This window comes from Trachypithecus francoisi, unplaced genomic scaffold (assembly GCF_009764315.1).
Source record: "Trachypithecus francoisi isolate TF-2019V2 unplaced genomic scaffold, Tfra_2.0 Lachesis_group3, whole genome shotgun sequence".
In the NCBI taxonomy this organism is placed as follows: domain Eukaryota; kingdom Metazoa; phylum Chordata; class Mammalia; order Primates; family Cercopithecidae; genus Trachypithecus; species Trachypithecus francoisi.
In genome coordinates, this window is record NW_022681468.1 from 2,910,399 (window position 1) to 2,927,001 (window position 16,603).

General features: G+C 59.8%; 2 protein-coding genes across 13 annotated transcripts in view; one reads left to right on the forward strand and one right to left on the reverse strand.

Annotated features, from left to right (window-relative positions):
* The first annotated feature begins 126 nt into the window (after positions 1 to 126).
* Positions 127 to 16,251, forward strand: XRCC3 (X-ray repair cross complementing 3). 7 transcript variants are annotated; one of them, XM_033191150.1, is made up of 9 exons: positions 127 to 173; positions 2,649 to 2,750; positions 2,971 to 3,167; positions 5,793 to 5,930; positions 7,234 to 7,446; positions 10,314 to 10,468; positions 14,365 to 14,577; positions 14,761 to 14,807; positions 14,927 to 16,251. In XM_033191150.1, exons 3-9 carry the CDS (start codon positions 3,113 to 3,115, stop codon positions 15,144 to 15,146), a joined length of 1,041 nt encoding a protein of 346 aa, XP_033047041.1. In that variant the 5' UTR covers positions 127 to 173; positions 2,649 to 2,750; positions 2,971 to 3,112; the 3' UTR covers positions 15,147 to 16,251. The 7 variants fall into 7 exon arrangements, with proteins under 7 accessions (XP_033047041.1, XP_033047042.1, XP_033047043.1 ...); XM_033191151.1 differs by lacking the exon at positions 127 to 173 and adding an exon at positions 178 to 227; XM_033191152.1 differs by lacking the exon at positions 127 to 173 and adding an exon at positions 280 to 567.
* KLC1 (kinesin light chain 1) overlaps positions 12,398 to 16,603 on the reverse strand; it is a 75,692-nt gene continuing 71,486 nt past the window's right edge. For 5 of the 6 annotated variants that reach the window (XM_033191136.1, XM_033191132.1, XM_033191129.1 and 2 more), the window contains 2 exons: positions 13,228 to 13,300; positions 12,405 to 12,756 (listed from right to left, as the gene is read on the reverse strand). In XM_033191136.1, the coding sequence (XP_033047027.1) occupies positions 13,229 to 13,300 (72 nt within the window). In that variant the 3' untranslated portion in view covers positions 12,405 to 12,756; position 13,228. Of the gene's footprint in view, positions 12,757 to 13,227; positions 13,301 to 16,603 lie in introns of all 6 variants that reach the window. The other variant, XM_033191134.1, reaches the window with a different exon arrangement.

The window sequence follows — 16,603 nt, forward strand, 5'->3', positions numbered from 1 at the left end:
GGCCCGGATGCGCTCCGCCCCTCTCAGAAAGATTGAGACTTTGGATTGGTTGATTCGTCAGCCACGTCGGCGTCGTTTCGCCTCTGATTGGTGTAGCACTATCGGGGCGCTAGGCGCCTATTGGAGGAGGCCGAGAGGGGCAGGACGGCGCGAAGAGGAGTGCGGAGCCAGCGGTAGGTGAGACCCGCGGAAACCGGCTGCGGTGCCAGGCGGCGGCGGGGTCGAAGGTCGTGGGCGGCCGCGGGCGTGAGGGGTGTGGCAGGGTCGAGGGGCGGGGCGGCCGCAGGTCTCCAGTGCCCGAGCCGGTGGGAGCAGGCGGGCCTGGGGCTGCAGCTCTCACCCTGGGGGCCACGGTGCAGCTCGGGTGGCGTTCAGGCGCCTCCCCGGGGCAGGGCCGCGTGCGCTCAGAGCGGGGAAGGTGGGGAAGGCGGGCTCCGGGGACTCCGGTGTACGCGGGGAGGCGTCTGCTCAGGGGAGGCCGAGGTGGGCCCGCGGTTGCGCCCCCGGCCTTCGATGCCTTCGTTCGTCTGTCTGGGACCGCGCTGGCCTGGCATCGATGTGGGAGAGGTCTGAACAGTTATTTTAATGCTTTGATTTGGAAAGAAAATCTTTAGGCCGGGCGTGGTGGCTCACGCCTGTAATCCCACCACTTTGGGAGGCTGAGGCGGGCGGATCACGAGGTCAGGAGTTCAAGACCAGCCTGGCCAACATGGTGAAATCCCGTCTCTACTGAAAATACAAAAATTAGCTGGCCATGATGGCACGTACCTGTAATCCCAGCTGCTTGGGAGACTGAGACAGGAGAATTGCTTGAACCGGGACCCGAGAGGCGGAGGTTGCAGTGAGTCTAGACCACATTACTGCACTCCAGCCTGGTCTACAGAAAGAGACCCGGTCTCAAAAAGCAAAAAAAAAAAAAAAAAAAAAAGGAAGAAAATGTTTGTTCATCCTGCCTTTAATTCCTCATTACAAGGCATGAATTTTTATTGTTTTTTTTGAAACAGTCTCACTCTCTCGCCCGGGCTGGAGTGCAGTGGCGCCATCACGGCTCAGTGCAGCCTCCGCCTCCGGGGCTCTCAAGTAGCTGGAACTGCAAGCACCACCACGGCACCCGGCTGTTTTTCTTTTCCTTTCTCTTTTTTTTTTTTTTTTTTTTTTTTGGTAGAGAATAGGTCTTACTGTGTTGCCCAGGCTGGTCTTGAACTCCCAGGCTCAAGTGACCCAATGCATTGAAGCCTGTGAGGTGGGGGTCCGTGCAGCTGGCTCTGCCCTCTCCTGTGGGCATTGGCGCTGCAGGGGTCCTTGTGTGTGGAGGAAATAAGGAGATGACCAAAGTATGATTCCACGAATCACACGGTTTATTGTCAAAGGGAATTTTTCTCGGGTTCACAGTGCTCAGGGGAGGAGAGGGGAGGAGGTGAAGACGCCTGGCAGGGAAGCAGGGCCTCCATGGATGGGGTGCATTCGCCGCAGGGAGGCGAGTGCCAGAGTGGCCAGAGTCCAGTTGCTCCGCCGGATGGAGCAGGCCCCTGGAAAGTGAGATCTGGTTAGAGTTCGGGGTGTGCCTTAATAGCAGTGGAGAGTGTGAGAGCGGGAGCTCTCTTGAGAGGCTGGGACCAAGGACCAGCTCCCAGGCCAGCAGGGTATAGCTTGTCTCAAAGCATCTGCCCAACCTTCAAGTTGATTTGTATTTTTGCAGTCCAGGAATCAAGGTCAGTAACTCACAGAGCCAGGCGAGGCCACATCTCCTTTGGCAGTGTAGTGCCTGCCCTGGAGGTGGCATTCCTTTTTGATTTGCCTTCTGTGCTGGGGAACTTCACTTCCTCACTCTGGCCAGCCAGCAGTTTGGAGCTGGTTTCAGTGCCCCACCGCCCTGCCTTGGCCTGCACCCGGCCCTCCAGGGCGGCTTCTCACCCTGTCAGTTCCTGTCAGGCCTGCCTGGGCAACCAGGCCTGGGCACCTCCCTGTCCCTCGCTCAGAAAATCCACAGGCCGTGGGGCCCCGGGAGCCTGGTGCGTGGGCAGGAAACGCATCCTGGAGCACCAGCTTCCCTGCCCTGCCCGCCTCACAGGGCGCCTGGGGGCGTGCCTCAGCCTGCGGCTCCTGCAGTCTGTTTTCCACGCCTGGCCCTGAGCAGGCTGAGCATGGGCATGGAGTGACCAGTGTAATCACATCCAGGCCAGTGCCACATTCTGTGTGGTCCAAGGGAAAGCCTTCTCCAAGTCCACGGCCTGCCCTTTCCTCTGCTGGGTTACTGCCGAGGGCGCCGGGCCTCACTGCAGGACATGGCCCTCGAGGCTGCTGCCTTCTGGTTTCCTGGTGCCCTGGACACTCTTGTTCCTGCCATTTGGGAGGCCGACGGGATGTAGAGTGGCCTGTTGGAAAGGCCTTATGTAATCCTGGGCTGAGTCCCTGAGCAGCCCGCCGAGACCGGAGAGGAGAAGAGCTGAGCTGCTCCCTCTCTGGGCCGGGCTCGGGCTGTGGAAGGGCTGCCAGCTCCCTTCCTGGAAGAGGCTGGGTGGGGTCCACAGTGTCTTCCTCCTGGAAGCTGTCTTCTGCTGTTGGCTGCTGAGACAGCTGGAGACCACCGATGTTCGGATTCCCTGAGCACTCTGCCAATCCCAGACTCACCTTCCCACTCTTTCCAGAGTCCCCAGGGAGACACTTAAAGGAAATTAAACTGCAGAGTGCAAGAGATGCCTCAGTCAAGTCAGCCAGAAACGCGTGGGTCATCCCCGAGCCCCCGAGAGGTGAGTCGGGCGGGGCACTCACCTGCCACAGGAGGATGGTCTTATTTCTAGCACTTCCCACAGGGGGTGAATGTGGTGGGTTTGGGGGATTTTTCAAATGCATCAGTGTCTGGAATGGGTTCTAAGCTGCTAAATAATTCTTAGAGGTAAATTACAGACATGTTGCCCTAGATAGAGCTGGACAGCTTTCCCTGTACAGTGAAGTCTCTTCCACCCTCAGTGACAGAGCCCAGATGACACGGACACGGTGACTGCTGTCACTCCCACAGGCTTTGAATTGAAGGCAAGTGCTTCAGAATTTGCATCTATTGTTCTGTCTTTCCTGGGAAGTTATTCATCCTGGTAGGCAGCCCACCGACAGAATGGATTTAGATCTACTGGACCTGAATCCCAGAATTATTGCTGCAATTAAGAAAGGTACATTTATTTCTATTTACATAAGGGGTGTGGGTGGGTCTGTGCACTTTACATAAGGCAGGTTAACAAAATGCTGGCGGGCTAAGCCTTCCTCCCTTTGCCTACCCTGATTATTACACCGAGGGTAGGATGTACTGTGGGGTTTTCAGGTGTGTGTGTGTGTGTGTTCTTAACTGCATGGATTTCTTTCAGTTACTTTTATTTTTATCAAAGTAATACGTGCATATTGTCTAAAAGGTAAAATGGAGCCACATAAAGTCTTTTAGTTTTTTGTTTTTTGTTTTGTTTTGTTTTTTTTGAGACGGAGTCTTGCTCTGTTGCCCAGGCTGGAGTGCAGTGGCGCGATCTCGGCTCACTGCAAGCTCCACCTCCCAGGTTCACGCCATTCTCCTGCCTCAGCCTCCCGAGTAGCTGGGACTACAGGCGCCGCCACCTCGCCCGGCTAGTTTTTTGTATTTTTAATAGAGATGGGATTTCACCGTGTTAGCCAGGATGGTCGCTATCTCCTGACCTCGTGATACGTCCACCTCGGCCTCCCAGAGTGCTGGGATTACAGGCGTGAGCCACCGCGCCCAGCCGTCTTTTAGTTATTTTTAAAAAAAATATTTACATCTGGGCTCCTAAATGTGTTTATGTTGTGAAGTTTGATTTGTCAGTGTTATTGATTATCCATGGACTTCCTACTGGGGGCGGTGAGGACTGAGTGTGCCTACACCTGTGTACCCCAACTTCCTCTTCCCCCAGCTCCATGCCCGTAGTTAGAACCTAGTTTGGGTGACATCAGCTGTCAGGGTTGTGACTGGTGCATACCTGTTGTGCTTCAACAATGTGGGATGTGGGGGATCGTTTTCTTTCTTACAGCATCTTTTTTCCGCCGAGTTAGCAAATGCTGAAAGCTCAGGCCCCACGTGCAGCCCCTGCCCCTGCTCTCCATGCCTGCAGCCCAGCTGTTGTCCGGGGACCCTCCTTCCATCTTCCATCCTCCCCCGTCTCCCAGGGCCTCAGCTACGTGAACCTCAGCACGCTGTCTGTGGTGAGAAGCAGGAGTGCTCGTGCAGCTGCTGCAGCGACCTGGTGACTGGGCAGGGCCTCGCTGTCCTGCCCTTCCATCCTTGGCTGTTGGTTTTTATCCTCCTGTTGGTGGCCTTGTGATCACGGCTGCTGCCACAGCTGCAGACACGACGCTTGCAGACCAGGGACAGAGAAGGGGAATGGGCTTAGCCAGGGAGTTCCTTTCTCACCTATGTCTCATTCAAAAACCAATGTTTCCAGAAGTCCCTGCAGACTTCGAAACTGTGAAAGGGCCTGGGGCCATGAGACTTATCGGGGGCGCCGCCCCACCAGATCCCCAATCCTGGCGAATGCTCAGGGCCCACAGAGCCTTCTGGAGCAGCCTGTCCACGGGAAGCCCTCTCCGCTGGATCTGGTGAAACCCAGGGGCGCTTTCTTCATCCCCACCTCTCCATCTCCTTGTGTTTTCTGTGTGGCTTTTCTGAAGATCCCACCAGTGGTTACTGTTTTCCAGCCTGACAAAGGTCTTCACTGCAGCGTTCAGCGCACCCGTGTTGAGGGGGGTGTAAGTCTCCGTGGCCGGGCGGGGCCCTTCGTCCACCGCTGTTCCCTCTCGTGTGCGCTTCCTCGCACTTCCCTGATGGGCTGATCAGTCTGCAGCATTTGTCGTCTTTCTCCGAGTTTGAAAGTAGAAAGCAATGCACTTGTCCGAGTCCAAAATGAACTTTGCCCTCCTCCCCACATGGCAGGTCCTGGCACTCCGCACCTCTGTGACTGATGCCGCCGCCGTTCTGATTCGCACATGCTCTGCCCCGCCCTGACTGCCCTGCACAGCCAGTGTTTGGACTTGAGCTCTGCTTCCCTCCCAGCGCTCCACTCCCCAGGGCACGTGTCCTTGCCCGTGGCTCAGCCCGGCTCCGTGCCTGGCGGGTGGGTGCTGGAAAGCTCGGTGTTGCTTTTTTTTTTTTTTTTTTTGAGACGGAGTCTTGCTCTGTCGCCCAGGCTGGAGTGCAGTGGCCGGATCTCAGCTCACTGCAAGCTCCGCCTCCCGGGTTGACACCATTCTCCTGCCTCAGCCTCCGGAGTAGCTGGGACTACAGGCGGCCGCCACCTCGCCTGGCTAGTTTTTTTGTATTTTTAGTAGAGACGGGGTTTCACCGTGTTAGCCAGGATGGTCTCGATCTCCTGATCTCGTGATCCGCCCGTCTCGGCCTCCCAAAGTGCTGGGATTACAGGCTTGAGCCACCGCGCCCGGCCTCAGTGTTGCTTTTTTGCTGCCCCTTTCTGGAGCAGTGTCTCCAGCTGGCATGGAACTGGGTGCCTGTCGTTTCTTCTTAGCACCTGGGACCTGCCCGACCCCGTCTTCTGGCTTCTGCTCCTCACGAGTGCCAAGACTCAGGGCGCAGTGCCCAGCGGCCCTTTCCCCTTGCCCGTGCGTCGGCCACACGCTGTCCAGGGTTTCCAGGGAGCAGGGGATCTGGTCCCTACCCACCTTGTCCCCAGAATCGGAAGCACGGTGGTGTCACAGCGCTCTTACAAAGCACCTTTTGTCGCTGTGTTGCCCTGCATTATTACAGTCGGACAGTTTCCTGTAATTTATCTGTGTCATTTCAGCCAAACTGAAATCAGTAAAGGAGGTTTTACACTTTTCTGGATCGGACTTGAAGAGAATGACCAACCTCTCCAGCCCCGAGGTCTGGCAGTTGCTGAGAACGGCCTCCTCACACCTGCGGGGAAGCAGCATCCTTACAGGTAGGTGGGTCCTGGCACCTCCCACCGGGGGTGACATGTGGTTCCAGCATCATGATCCCTGTGGTGCAGGGCGTGGGGCTGTGCAGGCTCCACCCAGGGACCAGCCTCAGGGCATGTGGCAGCTGCCCACGCCCCAGAGTTCCCATCTTGCTTGTCCTACAACCATGGGGCTATGGTCACAGCATTGGGTCAGAAAATGTGTGAGGTGGACACAGAGGGGCTGTGAGGCCTCCTGGGGATCTTGCTCTGTGGGCCAGAGGAGGGGGGTGCAGGACGCAGGGGTGAAGTTGGCAGTCAGCACCCAGAGCTCTTCAGGTTCTGGCAGGGTGGGAACGGTGTGAGATGCGGCCCTGGCCGCGGTGCCACCACCACGTGTGGGAAAGCAGGTCTTGGCAGCAGAGGGAGGTACCCAGGGAACCCCACGTGCCTGGACAGACAAGGTTTCCATCCTTGCATCTGATCAGGCCTCAGTGGGCAGCGGGGTCCGGGCATGAGCAGGGTCCTCCCTCCCCTGCAGGTGGCTCAGTGACCCGGGCCCTGAGGAGCATGCTGAACTTGGGCCTGCCATGGTGGGCAGGTGCCATGGGCAGGGCTCTGGGCAGTCCTCACAGTCGTGGTGGCCTGCTCCACCTGACCAGGATGCCCAAGGCAGTGTGCAGACTCGAGGGACAGGCTGTTCCTCCCGGCCCGGGCCCCAGGCCAAGAGCACAGCCTGCACTGCGTGTCCCACCTTGAGCCTCCCCGAGGGGCTTCGGTGTCGTGGAGAAGACTGTGTCGAATGGCTCATCCAAGGCCCTTTAGCCAAGAGGCTGTGACCAGCATTGCTCTAGCATTGCTCTAGAAGGGTGTCCGTCGCAGAGCACTGACGGCATGGGGCGTGCACATGTGTGCGTGTGCGGGAGCCCATTAAAGCTGCCTCAGAAATGTTCAGCACCCCAGGGCATCCCAGCTGGATGGAGCTGTGCCTTTTTCTTCACACGGAGGCTGTTAGGGAGCACCTGGGGGCTCTCTGGAAGCTTTGGCTGAAGGCGTCTGGTGCTGCAGTCGCCCCATAGGGGGATCCCTGGGGGCATGTGATGGTGGCCCTGGGGCTCCCCCTGACTCTGCGTCTCAGGTGCACCCGCCCTTTCTGGCCGGGCCACCCCTCCCTCCCCTCAGCACCTTGCTCACCCCTGGTGACCACAGGCACCATTGCTCCAGCCACACTGCGCCTGGCACAGGCAGGCTGGCCGTGCCTCCCACAGTCCCCAGCTCTGCCCGCAGGCCCAGGAGAGCCAGGCCTGACGCCATCCCTGCCCTGCAGCACTGCACCTGCACCAGCAGAAGGAGCGGTTCCCGGCCCAGCACCAGCGCCTGAGCCTCGGCTGTCCGGTGCTGGACTCGCTTCTCCGTGGTGGCCTGCCCCTGGACGGCATCACCGAGCTGGCCGGACGCAGCTCAGTGGGGAAGAGCCAGCTGGCGCTGCAGCTCTGCCTGGCTGTGCAGTTTCCACGGCAGCACGGAGGCCTGGAGGCTGGTGAGTGGCCATCCCTCCATGGGGTCTGGGCGGGTGGCCGGTTCCTGCTGTGTGGACAGCTTTCCGTTGAGGTGGGGCAGTGGCCGCCTCTTGCGCCGTTCCTTCCATTGCGTCTCCCTCCTTCTTCTGGTCCTGATTGTCCTCACTCCTTCCAGAACAGGGAGGGGAAGTGAGGCTGGGCTCAGCTGACAGCAGGAGGGGTGGGAGGGTATGAACCCCACCACCAGGCAGCCTGCCCTGCAGCCTGCCCTCAGCAGAGCTAGGCCCCCAGGGATCGCTGGCTGAGCACAGCGATGCCGGCCCAGGTTCCACACAGCTGCCAAGCCCGGAGTCCACAGAGCCAGCGGCACAGGGAGGGAGCACGGCCTTTCTCCTGGGTGCCCCGCCGCCAGGCCAGGTATGCTCCTGGCGCGTCCCTGCGAGCCTGTAGCTCTGTCTGTGAAACAAGGGTTCCCTGCATTGCTGAAGCGTTCAGAGCGTGCCTGCTTGGGTCCTCAGGTGTTAAAAGCTCATGTCGTTTTAAACTGAGCTGTGAGTAGGAGAGATGTTTCCTAGTAGCTCCTTACCTTTTAACCCAATTCCCTGGTGTCAACGTGCGATTCCCACACTGTCTTAAACTCCACATGAACACAGAGTGGCAGCGTTTTTCATCGGTGGCGCCTTCGAGCGCACCTGCTAGGCTCACTTCCCACACAGGGCGGGACCCCAGGCCCCGGACCCACAGGCTGCACCAGCCACCTCCTCACAGGCCTGACCTGCCAGCGGCAGTGTGGCTGGGAACCTCACCTCTGCCACCCTCAGGCCAGCGTCATCCCCGGGACCAAGGCTGTGCTGTGCCTGCCTGAGCCTCCGTGCTGGGTGGAGGGCGAGGGGTCTCCTGAGAGCCCGGCTGGGGTCTGTGCGTGCCACAGGCGCTTTTGTCCCTGCAGTCCAGGGGAGGACGCCCTCCTGTCAGGTGCCTGAGTCCTGCAGCTGGTCTCGGGTGAGCCTGGAGACAGCCACAAGCCGGGAGGATAGGAATTGGCCTTGAAAATGGGAGTCTCCCCCTTACCCCATGAAAGCTGCTGTGAGGTGGAGGTGGGACTCAAGCGTGCTCAGGAACAGGACAGGAAACGCCCTCATTCTCCAGCATCCTCCGTGCCAGGCTTCATGCAAATCTGATTTGTGCAGTGACTCCCCCTGAGCTTCCACCCCGTTGGCCTTTTCAGTGAAGCCCACACTGCCCGCTCCCCAGGGACATGGGAACCTTAGGACACCCTCCCTGAATCCCCCAGCTGTGCTCAGCCCAGGGGCTGCTGTGGGAAGAGAGCACAGTCCAACCTTGCAGGCCGGGGGCAGGGAGGAGGCCCCGCAGCTGCCGTGACCATGTGCAAGGTTAGGGCTCAGATGTGCTTTTCTGGGGAAATGACTTCTTTTCCTAGATCCAATCTAAAGACCCTAATTTTTTTTTTTTTTTTTTTTTTTTGAGACGGAGTCTTGCTCTGTCGCCCAGGCTGGAGTGCAGTGGCCGGATCTCAGGTCACTGCAAGCTCCGCCTCCCAGGTTCACGCCATTCTCCTGCCTCAGCCTCCCGAGTAGCTGGGACTACAGGCGCCCGCCTCGTCGCCCGGCTAGGTTTTTGTATTTTTTAGTAGAGACGGGGTTTCACTATGTTAGCCAGGATGGTCTCGATCTCCTGACCTCGTGATCCACCCGTCTCGGCCTCCCAAAGTGCTGGGATTACAGGCTTGAGCCACCGCGCCCGGCCTAAAGACCCTAATTTTGAAAAGAAAGTGGCAGGCAGGCTGTGGAGTGATTCTGGGTCCTGTGCATAAGCTGCATGAGGCTCTCCCAGGCCTGCTGGGGCCCTGCCCACTGCAGGGCTGCCCACGGCGACCCTCCTGCCAGCTTCACAATGTCCCCATGGCTGTGCAGCCCCCAATACATCACCCCAACAAAAACAGGCTGTCTGACCGGTTCCACCTGCTTCCGAGCCTTCCAGCCCAGCCTCTCTCCAGCCAACAGGATGGAGGAACCCCGGGGCCCCGACCTTGCTGTGGCCTCCTGATTAGGGGCACAGCCACGGCTAGGGACACTGGTGGGGAAGGGAACCAGCCACAAGAGACATGGCTTCCAAGCAGTATTTGTACGTCCCTGGCCCCAAGTGGGCCAGATGCCTCTCAGAAGCTTAGTTCTGACACAGAATGGGGCGGGGGTTCCTGGCCGTTTTTTCTCTTGGGCGTGTCTACCTGGGAGTGTGGCCGCTGGGCCATGTGATTTGTGTGTAACTCGCGAAGGAAGTGCCGGCTGTTTTCCGAGCTGCACCACTTTGCATTCCTAGCAGCAGCGCACAGGGGTCGGGTCCGCCTTCTCCACGTCCTCGCCAACACGTGTCTTTGCAAGCCGGCTGTTTGAATTGCAGAAGCTTTGAAAGTGGAGGAGAGGAAACACTTGCCCAGTGGGGTCTCCAGTGTGGCCATGTGTTGGGCTCAGGGGCCATTTCCAGAAGGCGCTGCCCTGATGCTGCCACTTGCTTCCTGCCCCGCAGTGTGGGGACGGAGGGGCACGGGGGGAAGGGGGGCGGGTGGGGCAGGAGAGGCCTCCCATCTATGGCCATTCCAGCCCAGGGCCCGGGACAGGGGAAGTCCTTGCCTGGGTGTCGGAAGTGGAGGCCCAGCCCGTGTTCCTCCTGAGGGGTCACCTGGGCCTGCGGTGGCTGCCAGTGGGAGGGTGAGAACGAACACCAGCCTCTTCCCTCCCCGGGCCAGGGGCAAAGAACCTGTGAGGGGCAGAGTTGGAAATGGTGGGAGACGTCTGCGCTTGATGTGTGTGGCAGTCCCAGGCCCGTCTGGAGCCCCCTGGGCACATCAGGCACTCTTGCTTCCCAGGAGCCGTCTACATCTGCACGGAAGACGCCTTCCCACACAAGCGCCTGCAGCAGCTCATGGCCCAGCAGCCGCGGCTGCGCACTGACGTTCCTGGAGAGCTGCTTCAGAAGCTCCGATTTGGCAGCCAGATCTTCATCGAGCATGTGGCCGATGTGGTGAGTGTGGGAGAAGCCCCGTGACACCCCTCAGGCAAGCTGTTCAGGACCACTGGGGCAGGTAAGCACCACGGCAGTGAGGTCTCAGCGGGGCAGGGAGAGATGCGGTTCCGCTCTGAACACAGCATGGGTCACGGAGGTGTACGCCCGAGGAGCAGGTCCGGGGTCAGAGGATGGAGAGTGACTGAGAGGAACTGGCAGGGGAGGGGGTTCTGGCTGAAGCGTCTTCCCAGGACCCTTGCTGAAGGTGGGCCATGGGGATCAGACTGCCCCTGGGGACGGTGGAGGATGGACCCGTCAGCTACTGAGGGCGACTGGATGTGGAGGGCAGGGGTCCTGCTACCATCTCAGCAGGGATTGCCAAAACTGGGTTTCACGAGGACGTGCACAGATGGGCCTAGGAGGAGGCTCAGGAGCCTGACGGCAGTTTGGCCAAACAAAATCCTGGCCAGGAGTGGCTGTGGGCCAGGCGGGCAGGGCGGCAGACTGCAACATCCAGTTACGTCTGAATCTTAGGCAGCTTTGAAGCGTGTTCTAGAATGAGGATGCCCATATTCAGATCAACTTTCTTCATGATCTGAAACTCAGAAGTAACTGGGTGCCTGTACACCATCTGTCAACCCTGCCCATGAAGACGGAGTGGGGAAGAGAAGCCCCAGGCGGGTGGCAAGGGCCTTCTCTGGGCTGTGGAGCCGTGACCAGTTGCCCTAGGAGACCACCGCCCTGAGAAGGGTGGGACCTGCTCTCCAGGCTGCTGCCCTGGTCAGAGAGCTGTGTTGGTTTCAGCCTTGCCTCTGAGGGGAAGACGGCCCTCACTGGAGGCACAGGGGCTCCACCTGGCCAAGGCCTGCCGGGCCTCCAGCTCACACAGGCGACCTTAGATCCTTGACCACTGCCTGGCTGCTGGCTTCCCTGCAGACACTGGCTGGGCTTGGAGGAGGGACCCATGGCAGGGCCTTCCAGAGAGCAGGGGCCACTCATGGGGGGCCAGTGGAGTCCGTCCTGCAGCCAGGAAGCAGGCATGAGAGGCTGGGACGCATCCCTGCAGCTGGGGCAGCAGTGCTGTGAGCTGTCAGCACTTAGTTTACAGAGATCATCCCAGGAGGGAGAAGTGATGAAGTAGAAAAGATGCAGAAGAAAAGATGGGAAGTTTGGGAGTAAACCCCTGACCAAAGGCAAATAAGGACATTCTGCCCTGTGCAGGGGGAGCGGCTGCCATGTCCAGCCCACCCTAGACATGACTGTGGTCTGGCAGAGCCGGTGGGCCTTCCCCCACTTCTTTTTATTTTCTTTTTTCTTTTGAGATGGGAGTCTCACTGTGTCGCCCAGGCGGGAGTGCAGTGGTGCGACCTTGGCTCACTTCAAGCTCTGCCTCCCGGGTTCATGCCATTCTCCTGCCTCAGCCTCCCAAGTAGCTGGGACTACAGGCGCCCGCCACCATGCCCGGCTCATTTTTTGTATCTTTAGTAGAGACGGGGTTTCACCGTGTTAGCCAGGATGGTCTCGATCTGACCTCGTGATCTGCCCATCTCAGCCTTCCAAAGTGCTGGGATTACAGGCGTGAGCCACCACGTGCGTCCGGCCTTCCCCCACTTCTAAGAGTTCTTTTTTTTTTTTTTTGAGATGGAATCTCGCTTTGTTGCCCAGGCTGGAGTGCGGTGGCGCAATCTTGGCTCACTGCAAGCTCCGCCTCCCAGGTTCACGCCATTCTCCTGCCTCAGCCTCCTGAGCAGCTGGGACTACAGGCGCCCACCACCACGCCCGGCTAATTTTTTGTATTTTTAGTAGAGACGGGGTTTCACCATGTTAGCCAGGATGGTCTCGATCTCCTGACCTCGTGATCCTCCCACCTTGGCCTCCCAAAGTGCTGGGATTACAGGCGTGAGCCACCACGCCCGGCCAAGAGTTCTTATAGAAAAAACTTTGAAGTAAAGCATAAGGCATATAAACGTTTAATTTAAAAAAAAATGTACAATAAAATACATTATCGCACACAACATGAGGAAGTTACACATGGGAAGGGAGCTGTGGGCCTAGCTCATGCCCCAAGTCTCCTGGGAGAGGCCACGCCGCACCAGGGCACCAGCCTAGGCCCAGCCTTAGCCCCAGTCCCGAGGTCACACCAGCCATGTGGTCATTAGTATCGTGCCCCATGCACACAGACGCAGGAGACATGAGTGAGCACTGCGGCTCCCAGCCAGGGGCCCTCCCTGCTGCCCTGGCTGTCCCGGGCCAGCTCCGGGCCACACTCGGCAGTCCCATCCTGGAGCGGGGCCAGGTTGGGGTCACTGCAAGAGAAGACAGAAGGTCAGGGCTGGGCCGCCAAAACCTGATAGTGATACTAAGTTCTGTTCTGAAAACAGCTCTCTGGGGAGCCCACACCCCAAGTCTGCCTAGAGAAGAGGGTGTTGCTGGTTGTGAGCCTCCCTAGGGCCGACGGGTCATGGGGAACCGGTGCATCTTTGGTCTCTGCTCTCTGGAGCACCAAAGGCCTGCATCTGGCACGGGGAAGGCCAGGGGTGTGGACACAGCCTTCTCTTGCATAAGCAGGGCCTAGTGCCGTTCCCACCCCACTACTCTGTGGGCCTTGGGCTTGCATGAGGGTGGGGCTCTCTGAGCCAAGCCCCTCTTGGAGGCCCAGCCGGGCAGCTAGCAGCAGTCACCACTTGCCCATCCCCAGTCCCCCCAGTCCCTGCACATGCAAAGTCCCTCCTTGGCCCAGCTGCCTGCTTCCTGGGGCTGCAGGCGGTGGAACTCACGTTAGCGGTGGCGTCTTCCAGGCCACTGCTGCTGCTGTCGTTTTCCACAAAAAGAGGCTCGGCCAGAGACGCCCTGGAGACGAAGCACAGACGAGTTTCACTCAGGGCGTGCAGGGCGTCTTCAGAGGTCCAGGCGTGACACCAGTGTGTGGCTGCAGACCTTGGATTTGAGGGGCAGCCTAGGGGCAGCTCTGGCCAGAGCTGCTGACAAGGCCCATGGGACCTGAACTACCCTGCTTGGTGCCAGGAGTTGTGCCACCCTCCCCCATCACCACAGCTCAGCAACCTCTGCGGTCAGAGGCCAGGCCAGCCATGCCAATGGCCGTGGCACCCACAGGCCACAGCGGCACCCAGAGGGAAGCCGAGGACACCTGCCTTCCCTGGGGAGCCCTCCCCTGGAAGCTCTCCTGGGAGCCGGTGGGCACAGGGCCGTTTCCACCCCTTGGCCAGGCCAACTCAGAGCACAGGGCTAAGGCCTGGGTGCACGGGAGGCACTGGCCTTAAGGGTGTCTCCACCTGCAGCCCCATCCTGACCCCCAGATGGTCTCCCAGAGTGCCCCACGCCTTGGCAGAGGCAGGCCAGGCCTGACTCGCCTGAGTAACGCCTGAAGGGCATTAGGCCCCTGCCTTACTGAGCGGCCGAAGAGGGTGTGGCCCAGGTGATCATGGCCACCACGGACTAGATTTGGTGGCACTGTGGCCAGGTCCGGGTGGTCTGAGCACCTGGCATGGGGCCACCGAAGAAGAGGGCTGGTTGCTGCTGACCTGTGAGGGGGAGAGGGTGAAACCATGGCAGAAGGGAGAGCAGACCCCCACAAGGACTCAGGAGCCTGGGCAAAGGATGCCTCTGCAGAGGCTGGTGTTGGCATGGCCAAGGGGTGGCGCCTGCCTGGGAGGCCAGAGGAAGGACATGGAGCCAAGGGGGCCAGTGTGTGAGCCTGAAGCTTCTATAGCTGGAGACTTTCTGAGAAAAATACAGAACTGGGCTCATAGTTTGGGGACTGTAGAGCCAGCACTGTCAGCCCCAGGTGGGGAGGAAGGTTTTGAGTCAGACGGTCGAGTGACACTCCAAACAGGGTCTGGTCACCTGGGGCGGGGGCCTGCTGGCCAGCATACACAATGGCCCTGTCCCCACAGGACGCCTTGCTGGAGTGTGTGAATAAGAAGGTCCCCGTTCTGCTGTCTCGGGGCATGGCTCGCCTGGTGGTCATCGACTCGGTGGCGGCCCCATTCCGCTGTGAATTTGACAGCCAGGCCTCCGCCCCCAGGGCCAGGCGTCTGCAGTCCCTGGGGGCCGCGCTGCGTGAGCTGAGCAGTGCCTTCCAGAGCCCTGTGCTGTGCATCAACCAGGTGGGCACCAAGGCAGGGGTGCACCCGTGAGCGCGTACTTTTAGCCAGGATGCGAGAGCAGAGCCGGTCTGGAGGTGGGGTGGGTGGCAGCGAGGTGGCCCCGGCTCCTGCGGGTAGCAGCCTGTGTCTGCCCATCGGGAAGACCCACAGCCGTTGCAGCTGACCTGGACTGTGCTCTTCCAGGTGACAGAGGCCATGGAGGAGCCGGGCGCAGCACACGGGCCACTGGGGTGAGTGCAGCCATGTGGTGCGTGCACCTCTGCGCAGGTGACAGGGGCACAGCTGGGCCGAAGTGGGCAGGGGCCACCAAGCCTTCTGAGCACCAGCTCGCCTGCTTCCTGTTTCTCAGGTTCTGGGACGAGCGTGTTTCCCCAGCCCTTGGCATAACCTGGGCTAACCAGCTCCTGGTGAGACTGCTGGCTGAGCGGCTCCGCGAGGAAGAGGCTGCCCTCGGCTGCCCAGCCCGGACCCTGCGGGTGCTCTTTGCCCCCCACCTGCCCCCCTCCTCCTGTTCCTACACGATCAGTGCAGAAGGGGTGCGAGGGACACCTGGGACGCAGTCCCACTGACACGGTGGCAGCCACAGAACAGCCTTGCCTGAGAAGCCCCGACACACGGGGCTTGCGCCTTTAAAACGCTGTCTGCCTTGGCCGTGGCACAGCTGCGAGCCTGGTTCAGACAGAGCTCTTCCAGGGCAGCGGTTCCACTTTCTCAGCCAAAGGTGGTGGCCACAGTCCCCCACCTGAGCTGGGGGAGCTGTTCCACCTCTCCCTGGGTCTGGGGACAGGCCCGGCTTGCTGGGCACCTGGTCCCCACCGCTGAGCTGGTCCTTGGGGACAGGTGATTCTCAGGGCTGGGGCCTGGGGGTGTCCCTACAGTGACTCCGTGGGAGTCCCCTGCTTCTGCTGTCCACATGGAAGCCCACCTGGGGTCGCGTCTGAGGCCTCAGACCCCCTCAGCCTTGGGGCCCTGCCCACGAAGGTCTCCCCTCCTACACACAGGGCTGTCTTTACTCCCCCAACCACTCAGGCCACAGCGGGGCTGCAGGCAAGCAGCTCCTCCTCACCCACCTCTGGGTCCTGGGGGCCCCACCCCAGCACACATTGTGCCCCACAAAACTTCAGTGTGGTACAAGGTGGAGAAAGCGTATCCCATCGACCTCCAGCTTCTGGGTCCAGGAGAGCCTGGGGTTGGGGGGGCTGCCTTGACTAGTAGTGTGGCCTGTGCCAGCACCACAGCCAGACAGAGGAGAGCGGGCAGCGTGGGGCTGGCATGTGACAGGCTCGTCAGTCACCTGGGAACACAGTTCTGGTGAAAGAGGATCCGAGGTTGAGAGGAAGGAGGGTCCCAGTGTATCCTGGCCCCAGGGGTCTGGGCGTCCAGCTCAGCCCTGGTGTGGCTGGGCGGCACTCTGGTAGGGATATGGCAGGACTCCTGGCAGGGCCACCTGCAGACCCAGTCCCACACTGACCAGGCCTTACATCTGGCCAGAAAGAGCCTCTCGGGAACACAGCTGGCTGCAGATGCTGAAATGTCCACCCAGCGGTCAGAGTGGCGCGGCCTCCCCATGGGCAGAGCGGTGACCCCCTTGATTCCCACCCACCCAGTGCCTCCACGCGCTGCCTGGCACCGACCAGGCCTTTGACAAATAAATGTTAAATGGATGCAGTTCCAGGACCTGCTTCTTGCTGTCTGCCAGGCCCTGCTCTCATTTATGCACATTGAAGTACGTTCTCCTCACAGCTCCTGGGGAGAGGTCCTGTTACTACATCTCCACTTGCAGGTAGGGGAATGGAGGCCCAGAACTGTTAAGTGGCTTGACTCCTCCCACAACCCAGAGGCAGAAATTGTCACCCCTCACCCCATGTGCCCAGGGTGAGCCTATGGGTGCTCCTACGGGGGGGGGGGGGGGGCGGCTGGCACTGGTTGGGGGGAAGGTAAAGGATGGGGCCATACTGTGCAGAATTTTTCTGTTTGCCATTTTCTAGGGTGGGACAATCCATTGAAAACCTTCATCACATTATCA

Bases quoted from the DNA above. Each gene is read 5' to 3' on its own strand.
- XRCC3 (XM_033191150.1), top strand. From the start codon at position 3,113: ATGGATTTAGATCTACTGGACCTGAATCCCAGAATTATTGCTGCAATT. The intron at 5,931-7,233 runs GTAGGTGGGTCC...CCTGCCCTGCAG, and splicing joins GGGAAGCAGCATCCTTACAG to CACTGCACCTGCACCAGCAG. The intron at 7,447-10,313 runs GTGAGTGGCCAT...CTTGCTTCCCAG, and splicing joins GCACGGAGGCCTGGAGGCTG to GAGCCGTCTACATCTGCACG.